We start from the raw sequence: 22,352 nt of genomic DNA on the forward strand, positions 1-22,352 counted from the left end.
TTAGGCTGTACAAATCTCCCATTTTATCATCACCAAAGCACCCCCGGACCATCCCATTGCCTCCACCATGCTCGACAGATGGCGTCAAGCGCTCCTCCAGCATTTTTTCATTTCATCTGTTTCTCAGAAATTTTCTTTTTTGTGAGATGAAAACCCCAAACATAGATTGGTCTGTCCATTACATTAGGCCAGTCTGAGTTATGGCTTTTTCTTTGCAACTCTGCTTTGAAGGCCAGCATCCCAGAGTCACATCTTAACTGTTGATATTGAGACTGGTGTCTTTATTTCTATTTTGTTAAGCTGCCAGTCAGTGGCATTGTTAGGCCTGGGCGTCCGGGGCTATAGTCCCGGATCTTTTATGAAAAGCCCCAGATCTCAAATAGAAAAAAATATCCTCTGATCTATTCATCTATAATTCCGATCACGCATTATGACAATGTAGACGTGTAGGCCGCTAGCGTGTACATCAACATTTTCATGTACATATAAAACCCTGTGCTTTGTGCTAAGCCCCGAATGGATTGTGATCCTAGCAACACCTCTGCTGCCAGTTGAGGACCTGGATGGCGTCTGTTTCTCAAACATGACACTAATGTATTTGTGCTCTTGGTTAGGTACTGGGACCTTATAATCCTCTTTTTATTCTGGTTCGATCCAGTTTGCTCTGTTCTGTGAAGGGAATAGTACACAGTGCTGTAAAAGATTGTCAGTTTCTGGGCAATTTCTCACAATGGAATAGCCTTCTTTTCTAGCCTGACGAGTTTCAGAGGAAAGTTTTTTGTTTCTGGCCATTTTGAGCCTGTAATCGAACCCACAACTGCTGATGCTCCAGATACTCAACTGGTTAAATTAATGTCAGTTTTATAGCTTCTTTTATCATGCACATATATGCATTAGCAAACACAAAGTGCCACTGGAACACAGGACTGATGGTTGCTGAAATTTGCCCTACTGTAACTAGATATTCCATAAAAAACCTGCCGTTTCCGCCTACAATGTTCCTTTACCTTGCTCAGGCACAGAATAACAGATTACCAAAAGCATTCTGGGGGATTTTATCTAGCAAACTTTTAGTTACTTGTCAGATGCAGTAACTGCTAGGTGACTTGCAACCATGTAACTGCCAAACAGCACCTTATTTTAAGCATCTCTAATGGCTTTCCTCCTCAAATTTGGAAGAATTCACCAAGACAAATACACAACAGCTAGTGTTAGCTAGCTAGCTAGATAAAATACATGTATTTAATGTTACCTCTCTTGCATGTTGTTACATTTTCTATTTTTCAGTCATTTCTCAGCTGTCTCTATTATGTGTAGTGTCCATTGCTGGTCATGAACAATAATGGAAAGGAGTGCACAAAACAACCCGGTATACTCTACCAACCTGCCTTCATCTCCATGCAAAAAATACCTGTCATTGTGAATCACAACAGTGCAATTGTGAATCATGTCTCTTGCTTAAAATTGTCACTATAATTTTTTTTCCAGCTAAATAAACCAAGCCCTTTTTTTCCACTTGCATTGCAATAGAAACCAATGAATAACCAACAAGGTTAGTTTGTTGTTATAGAGGATTTCTCTGGAATAAGGGGGGTGAAGCACTCTTAGTTATTGTGCACTTGGCTGCTGGCACTGGCTCTGTAAGCGAGCAGCGTCGATCCGTGAACTTGCCATCTGGATACCCCCACAAATCACATTAAAGTTTCAGGCTTAGGAATACATCAAGCTAAATGAATATTGGCTCGGTGGGCCGCAGACAGGCCTGATGGCAAAAAAGCCCTTTGCAATCCAGGTCTTTGTGGTCAGATATGATCCATCCCTCCCTCGCTCATTCTCTCTTTTCCTTTCTCATACACTCCTGATGGGCACTGAGACTGATGAAGAGAACTGACAGAGTAGTAAACGCAGTGCTTTGTCACAGAGAGAATACTAAGCAAGGTTACACAATAGGAGGAAATGTCATGAGCATACTTATAGACAGAGTAGAGTAGCAAGAGACAGATATAATGTATTATAAGGTGTCTATTCATACATATGCACTAGGGCAATTTTTGGGGGTTGAAACTTTGTACTTAAAAAAAGGGTGTGCTTTTTTGTATGCAGTTATCTAGAGATGTTAGTGTAGTAACAAATCAATTACACTTATTTTTTAAAGGTATTTTTCAATCAGCAGCTGTCACAAACTGCTTGTGTAGATACCTAGCCTTAACCCAAACCCAAAAAGGCAGCAACAACTTGACATTTAAGCAAATTTGCTTACAGAGCAGAGCAAATCTCTAGTAGGGTTTGAACCTAGAGTAGATGGAACAAACCGTTTTGTTTTATTCTATTCTGACCACCAAAATTAACTATACATGAAGTAGTACAATTGGTTGCACTTTTATTTAACGCTATCAAGAAGGAATAGAAAAGAAAATATTTAGAAAAAAAGGTATTTAAAATAAAAAAGCTTTGACCTAATTAACAATGTTCTGTGGACTACAAGAAGAAATAGGGGCAAGCCATGCCCTAATCCAGATCAATGGGTCTGCAGTGAAGAGTCAGCAAACATCAGGTTCCTCATCAGGTTCCTCGGGTCAACATCAACAACAATCTGTCCTGGGCTCTCCACTCTGACGTTGTTGTCAAGGAGGCGAGGAAACGTAATGTCTTCCTATGCCAACTAAAGAGGTTCAACAAGATACTCACCAACTTCCACAGGTGCACCATCGAGTGTCCTTACTGGCTGTATCACCGCCTGTTATGGCAGCTGCACAGCCTTGGCCATAAAGCATGATAGAACTAGAAGCCTTAGATTTACGCCAGACATCTCATCCTCTAAAGGGAATGCTTGAGGTCATGTTGGCCCAAGATTTCGGTTCTACGTTCAAATGTCCACCACAAATTGTATAGAAGTGTGTTCTTTTGGCAGTATGTTTGGTTATGTTTAATGACTCATTCATCTGAAGCAAGTTCCGTTATGTAAATACAGTTAGGTCCGGAAATAATTGGACACTGACACAAGTTTTGTTATTTCGGCTGTTTATCAAAATATATGTTACAGTTAAATAATTAATATGGGCTTAAAGTGCATTCTCACAGCTTTAATTTAAGGGTTTCACATCCAAATTGGAGGAAGTGTTTTAGGAACTACAGCTCTTTAATATGTAGCCCCCTCTTTTTCAAGGGGACCAAAAGTAATTGGACAGTTGACTCAAAAGCTGTTTCCTGGACAGGTGTGGGCTGTTCCTTCGATATTTCTTCATTCATTAAGCAGGTAAAACGTCTGGAGTTGATTCCAGGTGTGGCATTCACATTTGGAAGCTGTTGCTATGAACCCAATAATATGCGATCAAAGGAGTTCTCAATGCAAGTGAAACAGGCCGCAAAAAAGAAACATCAGAGAGACAGCAGGAACATTAGGAGTGGCCACATCAACAGTTTGGTACATTCTGACAAAAAAAGAACCCACTGGTGAGTTCTGCAACAAAAACGGCCTAGGCGTCCATGAAAGACAACAGTGGTGGATCCTTCTATGATAAAGAAAAAACGCTTCACAACATCCAGCCAAGTGAAGAACACTCTCCATGAGGTAGGCATATCATTATCCAAGTCTACCATAAAGAGAAGACTTCACAAGAGCATCTACAGAGGGTTCACCATACGGTTGAAAACAATTTATAAGCCTCAGGAATAGAAAGGACAGATTCGACTGTCTAAAAAAACATCTAAAAAAGCTCCAGTTGTGGAACAGCATTCTTTGGAGAGATTAAACTAAGATCAACCTGTACCAGAATGATGGGAAGAAAATTATGGAGAAGGCTTGGAACGGCTCATGAACCGAAGCATACCACATCATCTGTGAAATATGGTGGAGGCAGTGTGATGGCATGGGCATGCATGGCTTCCAATGACACTGGGTTACTAGTGCTTATTGATGATGTGCAAGAAGACAGAAGCAGCCAAGATGAATTCTGAAATGTACAGGGATACATTTTCTGCTCAGATTCAGCCAAATGTGAAAGCAACCCAGGAGTTTTTTAAAAAGTGGAATATTCTGCAATGGATGCATTCCAGAGTTCAAGCAGTCATTGCCTGCAAAGGATTTAAAAGTAACATTTTATTTATGATTGTGTTAATGTGTCCAATTAAATTTGAGCCCCTAAAATAAGGGGACTCTGTATGGAAATGGTTGCAATTCCAAAATGTTTCATACAACCCCTTGAATTAAAAGCTGAAAGTCTGCACTCTCGGTTAATTTCAAATCCATTATGGTGGTGTGCAGAGCCAAAATTAGGAAATTTTTTCCGGACCTAACTGTAGGTGACTTGTTTTGCTTTTGTTTTGCTTTTGAAGACCTAATCACATTGCTTTTGCAGGCATAGTCTCGAGTGACAGACAACTCACCTGCATTGCTGGCGTGCATTATCTAAAACTGAATTTCGAGAATTATCTGTGGGCAAAAACATCTTATTAGAGAGAGAAGTTAGAGGAATATCGCCAGACTCGTTCATGCTAACAGAAAGAACACAAATACTCAAATAACCACTTTTTACAACAGTGGTGTGGCATTTATGAACCCACAGCCCCCAACCTTTAAGCAAATGGAGGCAAAAGGGGTCCTATCTGATACTACATAGCTGTACCATATTAAGGATTTAGCTAAACATTTTGCTATCCAAGCAAATGTATCTCATAAACCAGTTTCCCTTGTCTTTCAGGTCTCCAGGTCATCTTCCCAGGGTACCTCCAGGAGAAATTTGTCCAAGCGGCTCTGAGCTACATCATGTGTAATGGCGAGGGAGAGTACGTCTGCCGGAACAGCCAGTGTATCTGCATGTGTGCTGATGAATACCCACAATGCAACTGTCCTATTACCGATATCCAGATTATGGAGAACACCCTGCTGGGGCAGGCAGAGTCCTGGGCAACCTCTTATAAGGACTTTGAAAACTCAGGTAAGCAGGGAAGGATATTTGATTTGAAATTTTCTTTTTTCTTTTGGTCCTGTTTTGTCTACAGGCTATTGTAGTTTTTATGGAAATATGTCTTTGATTAACACTAAAAGTAGAGGGATACATGGTTACTGAGGACAGGTAACAAATGTATTGAAATACTAAATTTGTTGGAATATGTTACATTCTACCCCGAAGGGCAGATTTTTCACCTCGACTCCACTTCTCTTTTTGTCTCGTCTTTTCACCCTGACTTGGACATTAACAAGGAGTCGGGCTGGCCTTTAAAAAAATAAATGCCTGTGTGGCTTTTTTCAGGCAGTGCTGCTTCATTTCTTTCTGAGCAGAAAAGTAAAGTAAGAGTTGAACTGTGACTTAAACACATTCTAGCAGTTGCCTTAAAGTATTGATGGACAACAAAAACTTTCTACAACTTTGAAAACATTTGAAAACTTATTGGGATTCAATCTCATGCCACTATCTGTTAATGCTTGTCTTAACAGTACCGGCTGTGCCACCACTTCAGTAACAAGTGTTGAACACTATATTACAGTATTACAGAAGTAAGTTGAAAAGGAAGGTTTTGAGTGAGGAGTCCCTCCAAATTCAGTCTTCTCAAACTTGATGGAGGCTGTGAAGCCACAGTGTAGAAACAATCGCTTTGAAGGTGCTACAGAGTTCAGTTGCTGGGAGTGGAGTAATAGTGCATGAGTCAAGCATATCAAGAATTTTGCATACTCCGGCCTGTATAGGAGGGTCGCAAGAAAGAAGCCATAACTCAAAAAGTACTTTTTGAAAGCATGCCTGGATTTTCCAGAAAGCATGAGCGTGACACCGTTGCATTATGGGGAAAGGTCAGAGGAGACGAGGAGAGAGCTTCTGGGTCCAAAGGCAAAGTGGTTTGAGGTGTAATCATAACATAAGACCCTCCATCTCTACAGTAAAGTATGGTGGAGGCAGCATCATGCTGGGGGGAAGATTCTCATCAGGGACTGGGCATCTTGTTAAAACTGAAGGAAAAATGGATGGAGCAAAATGCAGGGAAATACTTGTACATGTGTATGTTAAAAAACAGATGGATGGAACTCTACATTTTAAAAACTCTTATTTGTAAGAAATTATTAAATAGTGTTTGCAATTTAATGTTCATTCTATTGTGGATAAATGTGAAGTTTCTTAACAGGCTGTGTATTTCGTAGATTTTGAATAATGGAATACTGCAGCCAAAATAGCCTTGAAAGTATTGTCCCAATTAATGGTTTCACAGTGCACCTCGGTTGTTAAAACAGAGAGTTCTCATATCGTTGCCATTTTGTTATTAAAGCTATTGAATTATACTAAATTCATGATTTCTTCCTGATTTATTCTAATCCAAGCAAAAGGAATTAACATTCGCATTGTGGATATCAGTTCAATTAAGAGAGAGTTGGTTATATTTACACAGCGTCATATAAACTTCACGAGACAAATGATTAAATTGAGAAGTCCTTCGCATTCTTTCAAGTCATTAAGACTCGCGCAAACTGCATGTCAGAGAGTGCAGAGCACCACAATGGCAATGTCGGAACTGTTTCCCCTCCCTAAGCGGCTGAAGTCTGCAGTGTGGGAATGTTTTGGATCTTTAAAAGACCCAAGAGGCACCATCAATGTTGATGGTTACCCAATACGCAAAGCATGTCGGAAAAAAGTGTCGGCTCAGGCGGTGAACACTTCGAGCCTGGAGTTCTGTCTCCGTTAGCATCATCCCATGGAATATGCAGAGATAAATGTATGTGAAAATACAGTATAGGCCAATAAATTATTGAATCCTTTTTTATAAATTACAATACATTTTCCAAGTTTTGTAGTGACTCATTAAGTTAATTGGTTTGCTAACTTTATGTTTACGCTATCTGTCACACCTGCAACATTGGACAACAGTGGGAAAAACACCAATCAATGAACTGCTAATTAATAATCTTGTTTATCATAATTAGGGTTTACATTTTTACATGACCTGTTTTTTTCCCCCCAATTGTTATTCAGTAACTATCCCCTAGATGTCTCTGCAGCCACTTTGTTTATAGTAATCGATTCTCAGTTTAGAAATTAACAGATTATTTTAACTAATGGTGCTCATCAAACATATTTAATACATTAACAATTTAATTGTTAATACTATTAGGAGGGGAGTAATGTTGCACCAGTCAACCATATCAAGAATTATACATACTACTGCCTATCAAAATTTTGTACCATTACACCCTTAGTCCCAATATATGAATAGAACAGCTATTCACTACATTTTCAGGTGAACTGAGATGTGTAAAATATGCTGCTGAATTTAGTGGCAGGTGGAACGCACTACTCATTCATACTGAAAAGCAATAATAGTGGCATACATGAGTTAGGTTTTGACAATGGGTTGCCTATTAGTGGTTGTTAACATTACTTAACGAACAGTATATTTGCTAAATGTATTGAATTGTCCCAACTGTCCTCTTTTTACCAACATTTTATTTTACTGAGACAGCTCAGCCAGTTCTCATTATCTGACCCTATAGCACCTATACCTTTATGTATTTCAATCTCAGAAAAAAATAGTATTCTGTCATAGTTGAGAGGCAGGATGCGAGCTGCTGAGCTGTAGAACATCCTTTTATTCACACACACAAAAACAACAAAAGAAGAGTAGAAACATGAACTGAGGCACAACAAAGAGCTAACTCCAAAAAATGACAGACAAACTAAAGCGAAAACAAGGGCAACTTAAATAGGGTCCCTGACATATTCATTTTGTTGGCTGTGTTGTATTTTATTTGAAAGCAAGGGATGTTTTTGACCGTATGGTAAATTAGCAGTGTTTCATAATTCAAATAGCCAAGTTTGTGCACAAGTACTGAGGCTAAGAATAATTTAAATGTATCAGTGGTGATCTCCAACTGTTGTGCTTTTTGATAAATCAGACTTTGTTAAAGTCTATCTTAAGTAATGTAGGATAGTTTACGCTCATTGTTAATAAATCAGGCCCCTGTTTTCCATCCTGATTGACACTTTCTGATACTATTTGTAAATCGCAGTCCTCAAGCATTGTCCAACCAACCATGTTTGGCTGGTTATGTGTCATCCGCAGGGGTTTCTTAATTACTTTCTTAGATAGCTTGGGCAGCTTTACATTTGAGGGGGTCAGGTGAGTGACCGTGACCTCCTGTGCTTTGGACCACACGACGAAGTGCAGTATGGCTTAATATGGATGCCTATAATAAATCTGCAGCTCTCCCAAAATGATTGGGCTTTGTGATCAGACAGGTTTATAGATATACTTGAATAAGACAAAATTGGGGAAGAGAGAAAAGGTGGGTATAGTTCATAAAAAAAGAACAACAATAGTAATACTTGACCATTTCTATATTGATCTCAGGTAGGCTTTAATTGCCACTCACAAATCCAGGAGTATTTCTATTGATCCACATGCAGGTCTTTCCATTGTCCAAATTCCAGAATAAACCATGATGTAATCTGTCAGCTGTTTTTTATTTGTGTGTCACTTTCCACAGAATACACCAGATAATACACCACCTCATGTTAACTTCTTCGAGCAAATCTGAAATAAAATGTGGTATGAATAATTCAGGAGTCCATTGGCATGCCTTCTGTTTTAGAAGGCTGCAGCAGTAAATCGTAACAGTCAATTTCTTCTCCCCTCTGTCAGGTTTCAGTAAGCATGACACAGGCTAAATGTGTCTGAGCATCTACTGTGTGTGTGTGTGTGTGTGTGTGTGTGTGTGTGTGTGATGAGTGTGGGGGTATTGAATATATGTGAACAAATGTCATTTTACCCATGTGAATGTGTGTGAGCCAGTGTGTGTCAAATGTGTGTCGCAAGCTGAAATCACTTATTCAAAAAGGAAGTAATTTTCTTCTCATGAAACTGTTACTCTGCTTTAGTTGGAGGACCCCATGTACGACACACCATATTGCACATTCTTATCAAATGACCCATAGAGCTGGCAGATATGTCTGAACTCTTTCTCTCTCTCTCTCACACACACACACACACATAAAAGAGCATTACCTGTCACATCTCCAACTGATCAAGCCCATAATGGCTGCATACAACTTAATGGAATAATATGATTTTGATTGGGGCTGGATAGGAATGTTAGGAACATTTATCAGGATTTTCCTAAACATACAGTCCAAACTCTAGGTTTTGAACATAAAAAAAAAATATATATATATATAGTAAAGACATCAATACTATGAAATAACACAGTAGTAACTAAATAAGTGTTAAACAGATTAAAATACATTTCATTTTGTAGATACCCTTCGCCTTGATGACAGTTTTGCTCATTCTTGGAATTCTCTCAACCAGCTTCATGAACTAATTACCAGAAAAGCTTTTCCCAGCAAATGTGATTTTCCCACATTATGCTGAGCACATTTTGTCTGTTTTTTCTTTACTCTGCATCCCAAACCATCTCATCAATTGGGTTGAGGTTGGGTGATAGTGGAGCCCGGGTAATGTCATGTACTGTAACACCATCGCTCTCCTTCTTGTTCAGATAGCCCTTACACAGCCTAAAGGTGTGTTTTGGGTCATTGTCCTGTTGAAATTTAAAGTAATCAAACTAAAGGACAGATTTCCAACAGTATAATGTCCATTTCTCATGTTTCTTTTCCCAAGTAAGTGTCATCCTTTTGATGTCCTTAAGTAGTGGAATGCATTACAGGTGACTACCCCATAAAGCTGGTTGAGTGAATGTAAAAAGTGTGCAATGCAATCAAAAAGGCAAATTCTTGCTACTTTGAGGAATCGAAAATCTATACATTTTACTAAATTATTAGAGGGCCAAGCAACGAAGTTGCTGGAACCCTTTTATGTTTGTACATTTTATTATTATTAGGGGACCAAGTACCGTAGGTATGGTACCCTATTGTTTTTGTTGGTTTTATTATTAGGGGGCCAAGCAATGAAGTTACTGGAACCCTTTTATGTTTGTACGTTTTATTATTATTATTATTAGGGGACCAAGTACCATAGGTACGGTACCCTATTGTTTTTGTTGGTTTTATTATTATTATTATTATTATTAGGGGGCCAAGCAATGAAGTTGCTGGAACCCTTTTATGTTTGTACGTTTTTTTATTATTATTATTATTATTCTCCAGGGCCATTTTCAGAGGTCCATAGCTCGGTCCCCTCTGGCTCAAAACGCTCCAAACTTTGTCTGATTGTAGACGGCCAAGGTCTGAATGACTCCTCATAGTGGCGCTGTAGCACTCAGTCGAAAATGGAAAAAGTGATGCTCAGATCTCATGAACCGAATGTCGTAGAGACATGCAACCAAGTTCCAGATATACCCCTTCTCAAGTCTCTGGGGTCTTTCAAATTCGCCCCTTGGATTTTCCTCCATTTTGAATTTGGTGAAAAACACGTTAACGACATCTCCTCCGAGACCGCTGAACGGATTTGCATGCCGTTTGGTGTGAAGGACCTTTGAACCATTATCTTTAAAAGTTATATAAGGAAAGTTGATATCTCAAATAGTACAGCCGAAATCAGTGAATCAAATTGAGCTGGGCGGGTCTATGAATTTAGAAGTCCATTAATCCCAAATGGAACATCAAACAGCTATGAAATGAAACGTACTTGTAGATGTGTCTGTCAGGAATGGACAGAAAAACTCCCATACAGAAATACCTCTTGGGGGCGCTATAACCATCACCAATGTTTCTCACGATTTTGCTGTTAACAAAAACACACTTAAACGACATCTCCTCCAAAACCGCTGAACAGAGTTGGTTGACAATCAGTGTAAAGGGCCACTGGATCATTGTCTTTAAAAGTTATATAAGAAAAGTTGATATCTCAAACAATATGGCCTCCATTTTAACTTTTGTGAAAAACTCGTTAACAACATCTCCTCGGAAACTGCTGAACGGATTTGCACACCGTTCGCTGAGATGGACCCTGGGACCAGTATCTTTAAATGAATTATTTGGAATTTTGATATCTCAATCGATTTGACGGCAATAAGTGAATGAAGTTAAATCACCTAAACACCACCTACTCTGATATCATTGAACGGATTGGCATGCTGTTTGCTTGTGAAGGTTCTTTGGACAATGATTTTTAAATATTTTGTATGAAAAATGTATATCTCAAACAATATGGCAGCATTCAGTCCACAAAGTTTTGTGTTATTCTCTTTCTCTATTTTGGACTATTATTTTGAAGGAACTCTTATTTTGAAGGAAGAGCTGATGTAATGAGTGTGTGAATCTGCTAGAATGTTGAGTTGGTGGTTCTATCAGCAGTAACAGAGGTCTATTTTTGAAGCTATGGGAGGAGCCATGGCAGTGCCTCTGAGTCAATGCGGAATGGGTGGGGTGTCGGGAGCGTGGCAGCATTCAGTCCTCAATGTTAACTTTTTGTTTATATTGGACTATTATTTTGAAGGAACTCTTATTTTAGGAAGAGCAAATGTAAAATGTTTGTAAATCTCCTTGAACAGTAAGTTGGTCTTGGCAGTTGAAATTGCTGCTGCCATAAGCTAGATTCCAGTGCAAACCAACTTAAGGTTTAGGCTATGAATGATAAATGTCTGTGTAAATTCTAACCCTATTGAAATTATTATTCAAAAGAAGTACATTTTTTCATTTTATTTTCCCCTTGTAAAGAAGACCTTTATTTTAATATTTGTCAAATATTTTGTTTAAAAAAACACTAATATTTGAGGGTATTCCGGGTAATATGTTTGACTAAAAGCATTTTTTTCTGTTTTTTTTTTCTTTTAAGTCTGTGACCAGTGAGGTTAGTTTCTTGTTAAATGTTACACAAATCATATATTATTGTACACATAGATATATGTTTTTAGCAGATCTTTTTTCTAATTTCAGCCTGTCAGGTTTTTTGCCATGTGACTTCCTGTCAATTAATAATCAATGACCTTGTCAAGTCCAATCCCATTGACAGCTTACATTGTTCGTTAGGTCACACCTGCTCCCTTTTGCAAGGTGGTAGTATTTCTTAAGATTATGAGCTTTCCAAGAGTACCCAACACTGTGTATTCAAATCGTAAGTAGGCCTGTTGGATTTGTGGGTAAGTTTAAAATGAAGCTTGTAATGGGGATATTAGCCTATTTGGTAAATTGTTGTATATTTTGGAAACGTTTATAGATATAATAGACTTAATTGTTGCAATATTTCCTGTCAAAAGTGATCTAATGTAGCCTTGTACACTTGAAATGGAAGCTGTTAAACAAGCTATTGGAAAGCCACATTTTTTAAAATGGTATCTTACTAAGGCCGACATTTCTCTTGTCCGCCTCTTCCAAATTAGGACGACGTGCTTCAGCACCTGCAGTAATTTCAGTGGCAGGCAGGCCAAGGCAACAAAAAAATACTCAGAGCTAGAGGGTGTCAAACTCTGACATCTCGCCTCTTTGTTTCATAATCGTTTCTGGTACTGGTATGTGCAGCTAGACTTCTTTCCAACAGAAGTTGCTTGCGCATGAGTTTTCCTGAAGCGAAGCATTATAACGCATAGTAAGGTGAGTTTGATTGAGCTAGTTAGTAACCTAATTTCTCACAATGTTGTGCACAAGCAGGTAAAGCATACATTGTCCGCTCTCTCATTGATATAGCGAGCTATAGTTCCTGTTTCAAACAAGGCTGATGGCAGATAAAGACCAAATATCTTACAACTATTTTGTATGCGTTATTGTAGCTAGCTAATTTACTAATTGAGCTACATGAAGTTCGCTATCTAGTTGATTAGTGCTGTGCTGAAGAGCTACGCTATTGATAACTAACCAAGACCGGCTATCGATCACTCATCTAGCATCAGTAAAGATTAAATAATCTAAGAGATTGACGACCAATATTAGGAGTTATCAGAGGGTCTTTCAGCTATCTACCAAATTCTTTATTAAAACATTCTATCACGCTGTAATGATGTTTTACATGTTTCACTGTCATGGTTATTCAGCCTACATGACTTGGTGCACCATGTCTCAGTAGGATGTTCAGTTGTGTATTATATTAGAATTCAGGAGCTTTACAAAAAAAATTCACCCTCACTTAAAAAAAGTTCCAATCCTGTTATTTTACTAACTTAAAAGTCAAAGTTGCTTGGCTAGTTTTACATTTTTTAACATTATCTTTGCAATAGTGTTTTCCTTTTTCAGCGTGTACATTTGCTAGGTGAATTCTGAAAGACACTAAGGGATGTTATTCATCCTTAATTCTAAAATGCTTGTTTGGTATTGGAACATTTATTTCATTATATTAAACCCAGCTGGAAGGAATTAAATGACGCTAAAGATATGAAGCATCTATTTCTGAAATTAGACATTCTGATGTACTTATTATTTTGTTTAGTTGTACATTTGCTCCTTCCACATCTTTCATTCCTCAAAACATTGATTGATTGACTGGCTGGTTTCTACAGTGAGCTGTTTCTTTTTTGCACTTTTTGACCTAATATTGACCTCAACACATACCAGTCTACTCCAGACTGTGGCAAAACAAAAACTCAGACTATATAAAGCATAATTTATCAATGAAAATAACTTAGCTTTTAGCAGTATGAACATAAAATTATGTTCTAATACCACATTGGCAATTTAGCATGATCACTCAATGATAAGGTGTTGGAGTAATGGTTCTTGGAAATGAGGCCTGTGTAGATTTAATCTAAAATACTTAAATGTTTTTTCCATCATTAATACTATACTTTGATCAGTTGAATACCACGTTGGTGAATGAAAGTAATAATGTCCTTCCACAACAGAAACATTTGTAAATTATTTCAAACTTTTGAACCGCAGTGTATAACTTTTATTGTCCTGTTAGATTTCAGATCAGTTCCATGGCTAAAATAAAGGTTTCCTTAAAATGTATTTCAAATTGACTAACAATATTATTTGTTTTATAGATGCCACGCAAACCTGGATTTATGCAGAGTGTTTTGTGAGTCTTTGGGTGTGGAGCCTGTCCTTGTGTGTTCAAATGGCTCTATAGTTGGAGTGAAATTTGTAATTAAGTTCTGTTTGATTCCCAACTGAGCCAAATGTTGTGTACTAGGGCATGGCACTCCCCCCTAATTTATTCCAGGAAAATGTACCTGTACTTATTGTAAGTTGCTCTGGATAAGAGCGTCTACTAAATGATTAGAATGTATACTTGTACATACTTTTTATATTAATGCATTTGATTTGTGTGTAAACACATTGTTGATTTTATTTACAATCTTCAAAAATGCTAATCAGGCTTATGGTGGCACAAGCCTGTGAAGTTGGACTTTTTGAAAGTTCACCACACCCATCCCTTGTGACCTTGTCTTGGACATCAGTCCATAGGTGTATCTACTCACTATGAAAATTTTTGCCACTGAGACCCAAAAAATCACCATGGATTTTCACCAGTTATTTTGGTGAAAATCCACTACACTACTCATATGGCAGCAAATGACCAATCTTGATGTAGTTTGACATTAGGTATCTATGTATGAAGATCTTCATGAAGATTGTGTTGTAAAATGAAATTTCATAGAATTTTTCAACAATGTGGAAAATTGTAAAAATAGAGACCTTTGAATGAGTAAGTGTGTCCAAACTTTTGACTGGTATTATGCACTGATCACCCATAACATTATGACCACTGAGAAGTGAAGTGGGATATATTGGGTGGGATATATTAGGCAGCAAGTGAACATTCTGTCCTCAAAGATGATGCGTTAGATGCAGGAAAAATGTGCAAGTGTAAGGATCTGAGCACCTTTGACAAGGGCCAAATTGTGATGGCTAAACGACTGGGTCAGAGCATCTCCAAAACTGCAGCCCTTCTGGGGTGTTCCTGGCTTACAGTGGTCAGTACCTATCAAAAGTGGTCCAAGGAAGGAGTAGTGATGAACGGACGACAGGTTCATGGGTGGCAAAAGCTCAGTGTTGCACGTGGGGAGCGAAAGCTGGCACATGTTGTCTGATCCAATAGACAAGCTACTGTAGCTCAAATTGCTGAAAACAGTGCATTGCAGTTTGAGGCGTATGGGGCTGTGTAGCCGCAGACCAGTCAGGGAACACATGCTGACCCCTGTATTGCCAAAAGCTCTTACAATGGGCACGAGAGCATCAGAACTGGACCACAGAGCAATGGAAGGTGGCCTACCTAAGCATTTCTGTAGACCATGTTCACCCTTTCATGGCAAGTGTATTCCCTGATGGCATTGGCCTCTATCTGCAGGAAAATGCGCCCTGCCACAAAACTGGTTCAGGAATGGTTTGAGGAACATAACGGGTTCAAGGTGTTGACTTGGCCTCCTAATTCCCCAGATCTCAATCCAATCGAGCATCTGTGGGATGCGCTGGACAAAGTCTGATCCATGGAGGCCCCACCTCGCAACATACAGTATCTGCTGCTAACGTCTTGGTGCCAGATACCACAACACACCTTCAGAGGTCTAGTGGAGTCCATGCCTTGATGGGTCAGGGCTGTGTTGGTGACAAAATGGAGACCTACACAATATTAGGCATATTGTTATGGCTGATCTGTGTATATTCTGTAGGAATAATATAACCAGTGCTTAAATTGTATATTGGGAGGTCCCGGAACACATCTGGGCGGCGAGGGACATGGATCCGGCCGACGTGAATAGGCTACATCACATCGGTAGCGAAATAGCGGAAAACAAAAAGCTAAGACTTTCACAATCTTGTCAGGCAGTGTGGAGGCTACATGAAGCTGCAGGAAGTCAACTTTATGAACACTGATTGCTTTTAGTAGAATGTTTTCAGAGCAAAGCGAACACTGATGCAAATAGACAGGTTATGCGCAGCTGACCGGATCAGAAAAAAGTAGGTGCTAGAACAAACTGAGGTCCCAGATCTTGTTCTGGCAGGATCCGGCTCAAATTAACCACTGAATATAACCAATTGTAACTGGTACCCAAAACACCAAAAAGCAGTACAGGTGGGATAAGAAATGATTGAAAGACATAGTGTTGTATTTTATGAATAACTTTTCTGTTTGTACATCAAATCAATATGGGCCTTTATAGCTTTTCAGTCGTACATCACCTTGGTTGGCTTATAGTAGCGTAATGGTGAGTACAAAAACAATCAAAAGGTCTCTGACTGGGGCACAACAATGGGTGTACTTCATGTCCATTTGTGCTTTGAGTCCATACAATGCATTATCCTAATAGTGGTGTTCAGTCCCTAAGGCGTTGGAATCCAGCCCTCTCGATGCAGGTGGAGATAATGTTGTTAATGGGAGAATCAGCGCCTTATCTGCCTATCACCTGCACAAGCGATTCCCCAAAGTCTTAGAAGTATAACCTGTTTAAAAATACTGACTAAACACAACATTGCTCTGACAGTTTTTGTCCCTGAATATATCTTATGACCTTCCTTCCCTCCCTCCCTCTCTCTGTATCTCTTCAAGACGAGTTCAAGTCATTTCTGAAGAGGCTGCCCTCCACCCATTTCCTGCCAGTCAGCAGCATCCACCTCCTGTGGGGAAGTGACTGGGACCTGCAGGCACGTTACCGCCTGCTTCAGAGCTCCCTGGAGACTCAGAGGATCAAGATTCAACGAACTGCACGCAAGCTTTTTGGTCTCAGCATCCGCTGCCACCACAACCCCAACCATCAGATGCCTAGGGAGAGGTGGGTCTCATACAGTAAAAGTACAAAGGCATTATGCAAACCTGGAAATAATGCATTATTCCCACAAAGCCAAAGAGAACTAACTGTCATAATTGAACTGAGAAAAAAAAATAATATTTTAACATTGTCCAGCAACATGTTTTATGGATTTCCATAGAAATGTGTTGTTTTAATGAGGTTATTTTTTATTCACACTTTAGACCCGAATAGAGTTCTAGAATGCTCCTGTAGGTTACTGAGAAACCTCAAAATAAATAATATTTCCTCATATTCTAAAAAAGAAATGGTTTGGCACCAAAGCCAAGAACAATGAACTCACACAAATATTTTAAGCACCGCAGTTTGAGCGCCTTTTAAATTATCACAACATAGTTGCTATTTTAATCTAAATTATATTAAAGTTTCACAGCGTCAAACAAAGACAATACCCACTGTTTATTTGTTACTCACCTGAAAATCGTTAACACTTTCAAAGAGCGAAGACGTTTTAACTCGTTGTTTCACCAAACAAGGCAACAGCCTCTTCTAACGTGAAACGTTGTGACCAATTGACACTGTCATTTTCAGTAATTCAATAAATAAAACTAGATTATGATATGTACACAAATATTATTGTTAAAGTAAAAATGCTTGCGGCTGATCTAAATGGTCCTTGCTATTATCTTTCGCAGTTGCCGCAAACTTTACACAATTTTCGCCATACATAACAGGGTGGTCTTAAGATATTTGTCCAAATGATTTTGCCAGTTATTTGCTTCAGCAAACTAAAACAAAGCGTTGGCTTTAGATGTGACCAGAGTGAGATATGTACTGCAGTCAGTATGGCGCACAGACCTTCCGAGGGGCATGTGCTGAACCTGAAAAGGTGGGCGGAGTTGGACAGATGATTTGTTGGAGTTAGTGATGCAGATCCAAAAAAAAAGACGACGCATGCCCATCAGAGTGAGTGACGCATTTAAAAAAAGACGGTACGACGCATGCCTGTCAGTGTACGCGATGCACTGCACCAAGGCGGATGGGCAGATGTCCCCTGGCAAGGGCACTATATAGCAAAGGGGCATGTTCTCTGTGCAGGTTGAGTCTTACCTGTGCATGTGCAAGGTAAGGCAAGTGTTTTCCTAATATTTTAATAGTGGCCAATAACGGTAGGAAAAGGCTGATTCTTTTTTTAGCTATGTTTTTGCCAATTTTTTTTGCTATGTTTTTGCCCATTCCGACTAAATGTATGAAATCAGCTGGATAATATTGCCTTTTGTTTAAAGCAGCTCTGAAGCCTGACTGAACTTGAGAGAAAACACTGTGGTACTGAAAATGGTGGAAGTTTGACGAATAACACTGCGTTGGCGCGGCACAGTTGGGCACAGATCATGAAACTGTCGCTCCTCTTTCAAATGTCATCGCAGATTGATAAATGACAATACTGTGGAAGCGAGTATGCGCTGCACCTGTCCTCATTTCCATATGAGGGTATGGCGATCCTCAACCTATGAATTGACCGCTGTTAGTCTAAAACCGCTTATTAGCCATTCATCATTCTCCATGAAATGACGGTCACAGAACACTTACGCGGCACAACCCAGAGACGAGTTCCTTAAGAACAGCTAGCTCTGATCTTATTAGGGTAACTGCTTGACCCACAACCACTGGTTTATTTATACTGTCACTAGTCAATTTAAGACCTGTTAGCTAATCAAGATGCCAGACACAAATTATATTGACCTCCAAGAATGTCGACACTTCAGGCATGAGTGACTTTAGAAAAGCAAGTTTATTTGTGTATTACATACACAAAGGCAATTCAAATCTTACAAATGCATGAACAACAGAGAGACATGTAGCATATACTAAAAGGAATAAATCATAAGTGATACATTAAACATTTTGATACTTGTGTATGTGCCATTTTCCTTGTCATAATTTATATTACCCTATTATTATTATTATTATTATTGTAGTTGTTGTTACCAAGGCTGTTATGATTGTTTTTCGTGTTAATGATGATCTTATTGCAAACTGAGCATTATGTACTTTCTTGACATTGGCTTGACCAGATGTGATATGGATTGTAAGGGTACGACAAAGAAAATATTGATAAATACCAGCTCTGTCGCAGAAATGATCGTACAATCTTTTTAAGATCACACTTGATCATATGCACTCATTTCATGAATGAGGGCCAATGTTTATATAAGCCTGTTCACTCAAAATAGACTTTAGTAATCTATAATGGATGGAATTTTCTATGCTTTCCATGCTATACTTGGAGATATAATTTATCATTCTGATATACTGTGTCTAAAGATAGCTGTAAGATAGCGTTGCCTTTCATTTTACTGAATGAAGATGCAACATATAGAGAATTTAATATAACCTTTAAGGAGAAAAAAGGTTTGCAACAGACAATCAACCCAGTATCAGCGAATAATGGCAAGTCATGATTTCCATTAAATCCTGCAACACTGCTGTATTCGGGTAGGCCATACAGTTGGGTCTGGAAATATTTGGACACTGACACTATTTATCATTTTAACTCTGTACGCCACCATAATGGATTAGAAATGAAACAACCGAGATGCCGTTGAAATGCAGACTTTAATTCAAGGGGTTCAATAAAAATTAAGTATAAAACGTTTAGGAATTGCTCTTGTGAAGTCTTCTCTTTATGGTTGACTTGGATAATGATATACCTACCTCCTGGAGAATGATTTTCACTTGGCTGGATGTTGTGAAGGGGTTTTCCTTTATCATGGAAAGGATCCTACGACCAAATGCCATACCTGGAATCAAACCTTTTACCTGCTTAATTGATGAAGAAATAACAAAGGAATAGCCTATACCTGTCTGTGAAACAGCTTTTGAGTCAATTGTCCAATTACTTTTGGTCCCTTGAAAAAGAGGGGGCTACATATTAGACAACTGTAATTCCTAAACCCTTCCTCCAATTTGGATGTGAATACCCTCAAAGTAAAGCTGAGAGACTGCACTTTAAGCCCATTCAGTATTTAACTAACTTGGATATAATATGTAAATGTGTTCAAGTAAAAAATGCCTGTGTGCATGCATGTGCGACCACTGGGGATCCAGACATTTGAACAACTGAATGCTCGTGGTTGCAGTGTAAACACTTTTGGAAACCACTGGTGTAGCCTGTTGTAAGGGCAATAAAATATGAATATTTCTTGGCCTTTGATATCTGTAATTTGAATCACACTGCAGATTGAAAAAAAAACTATACATAAAGGCCAACAGTGAAAATTAAGAAATAAAAAAGCTACACATGACTGATGTTGTATTGTCATTCAGAGAGAAATATTACTTTTGACTTCTAATAAGAGTTTTAATAAGAATGTAATCTAAAGTAATCTGATTACCTTAAGATTTTAGTAATTTAAACGTTATGTTATTGATTACAATTTTGAACAGGTAACTAGCAACTAACTGATTACATTTAGAATGTAACCTACCCACTCAACCCTATCAACAACTTTAGACAAGCAAGGCAGGATAGAGACAGTTGTAGTGGAGCCTGCTTCCTGCTTTGAATAAAGGAATGATACTAGCAGCTCTACAATCTTCTGGGATTACAGCAGTTTGTAATGAGTGGTTTGAGAGGTTTTACAAGCAGCCGATAGTTACAAAGGTACTGAATTTCACCGGATGGGATAACAGCTGACTGCCGTAGAAAAATGAGTTCAAATCATCAATCCCAGCTGATTTGTAAGGATCCAGATTAAGAAACTCCTTCCGCACCTTATTCACTATTAAAGAAAAGGGGTTGTTCTGAGGGAAAACTCTGTTGGGGTAAGGCCAGCAGTGCTTGGGGAAGGAGTAGACATGGCAGATTTAAATGCAAGGCCAGCACTGACAAAGTGACTGTTGTATTTCAGCATTTTTTACTTAATCAGAAGAGACTATGTTATGTTTGAGTCCAGTAGGTAGCTGAGATGATATTTTCGTCCATGGATTTAAGTGTTCCAGAACGTTTTGGGATCAGCACCACTAGCATAAAATTCATGTTTGTAAATCCTGCCTTTGCTTTCTGGTTTGCCTGAGTGCACTGATTCCTTGATTCCCTGAAGAAGGGCTTTTGGAGGCCATAGCTATCTGCCCAAGACAGATATTTACAGACCAGCTCAGTCAATTTAAACCAAGGGCTGTGGGTTGGTTATGGTAAAGACTGCGTGGAGCATGTTTATCAAGAACTGTAAGGAAATAGTATTTAAAGTAGGACCAGACATCCTCAACTGAGGAGAGAGGGTAGAATCTGGCCCAGTAAAAAAAGCCATGGCCATGTAAGAAGGCCTGCTAATGTGTTTTAACTGAAGTTTGACAGTTAAAACAATGGAATGAGGCATTACACAGAATTACTTTGCATAGAAGTGTAACAGCAGTCTTTTCAGAAGACGGTAGCAGAAAACCATGCCCCCTGTCAGAATATTTGGAACTTTTAAAAGTTACTACTTGACTTGACTCCATATATTAACCACTGATTGATAGTACAGGGAAGAGAGGACTCTGTGATTCTGTTTATCCAAGCAAGTCTATGCACTGCCTGGACTGTTCATTGCCCCAAATGCTAAGCATGGTTATTATTGTGAGTTTTCTATAAAACATCTTAAATCCACAACAATATATGTAAGTATAGTAAGTTAGCAGACATGTGAAATTGGAAATTTGTTCTGGCTCATGTTGTCTACAAAACCCACAAGGCTAGCTAAGTTATTAAATATTTCATAATTATAATACATAGCATGTGAAGTAGTTGTCAAATTGTTTAATCAAACTACACTATCAATTTAGGAGTTTAAAATGTGTTTCAAGCTCAGATGTTTTTTTTTCTGGTCACTATGCAAGTGAAAACCATAAAAGAAAGATCTGAAACAGGATTGTCATGAATTAAAGAAAGTATCAAGCTTATGCAAAGCAGACAGTCAACCAATTTTATTCAGCTTGTCATGCTCCTTCACCTGGTGGCTAAGGTAATGTTGCGGTTGGTGGGTGTCCCTTTGGTTGATGCCTGGTAATGTGGGTGGATTGATTTCCTGCCTGTTGGGCCCTGTCCGGGGCCTCCCCCGGGTAGGGCCACAGTATTGCCGGACCCCCCCCCCCCCCCCCCCCCCCATCTCCGTTCCAAGGTGTTACTCTGCTATACTATTGTGCTGGGGGATATGAGGAATGCACTTTCTAACTTTTCTCAGTCTCCTCCAGTTTTAAACTTTAGGAGGACACCCACACCTGGTCCACAAGGTCCTGGTCCTTGTCCACCTAATCATACTTTTGACCTAGTCTAAAATTAAATAGCCTCTGGATTTAGCCCAGAGAAATGTATTAATTATTCCAATTGGACTCTTAATATCTCACCCGGCACAGCCAGAAGAGGACTGGTCACCCCTCTGAGCCTGGGTCCTCTCTAAGTTTCTTTCTAAAAATCGGCCTTCTTAGGGAGTTTTTCCTAGCCACTGAAATTCAACACTACTGTTGTTTGCTCCTTGGGGTTCAAGGGCGGGTGTCTCTGTAAACGGCTGTTGTAAAAAGAGCTTTATAAATACATTGATTGATTGATGTTACTAGCGAGAGACAGGGAACAGACACAGGTTTAGTGATTAGGGCTCTAGGAGGTATCCTGGCTAACACCTGATGCAAACACCTGATGTTGTCGCAAAGTTGCGTTGATAATGAAGGCGATTTGCCCTGCTGGTTCGATATCCCGATTTCAGATAGATCATGATTCATTCAGTGTTGTACTTAAGCACCAGCCCACCAA

The 22,352-nt window shown here is 39.0% G+C and overlaps 1 protein-coding gene across 1 annotated transcript in view; it reads left to right on the forward strand.

Annotated features, from left to right (window-relative positions):
• brinp1 (bone morphogenetic protein/retinoic acid inducible neural-specific 1) overlaps positions 1-22,352 on the forward strand; it is a 222,059-nt gene that overhangs the window by 161,640 nt on the left and 38,067 nt on the right. Inside the window, exons 6-7 of the mRNA XM_010901621.5 lie at positions 4,701-4,937; positions 16,366-16,588. Coding sequence (XP_010899923.2) covers positions 4,701-4,937; positions 16,366-16,588 — 460 coding nt within the window. The remainder of the gene's footprint in view (positions 1-4,700; positions 4,938-16,365; positions 16,589-22,352) is intronic.

Source organism: Esox lucius, chromosome 14 (assembly GCF_011004845.1).
Source record: "Esox lucius isolate fEsoLuc1 chromosome 14, fEsoLuc1.pri, whole genome shotgun sequence".
Classification (NCBI taxonomy): domain Eukaryota; kingdom Metazoa; phylum Chordata; class Actinopteri; order Esociformes; family Esocidae; genus Esox; species Esox lucius.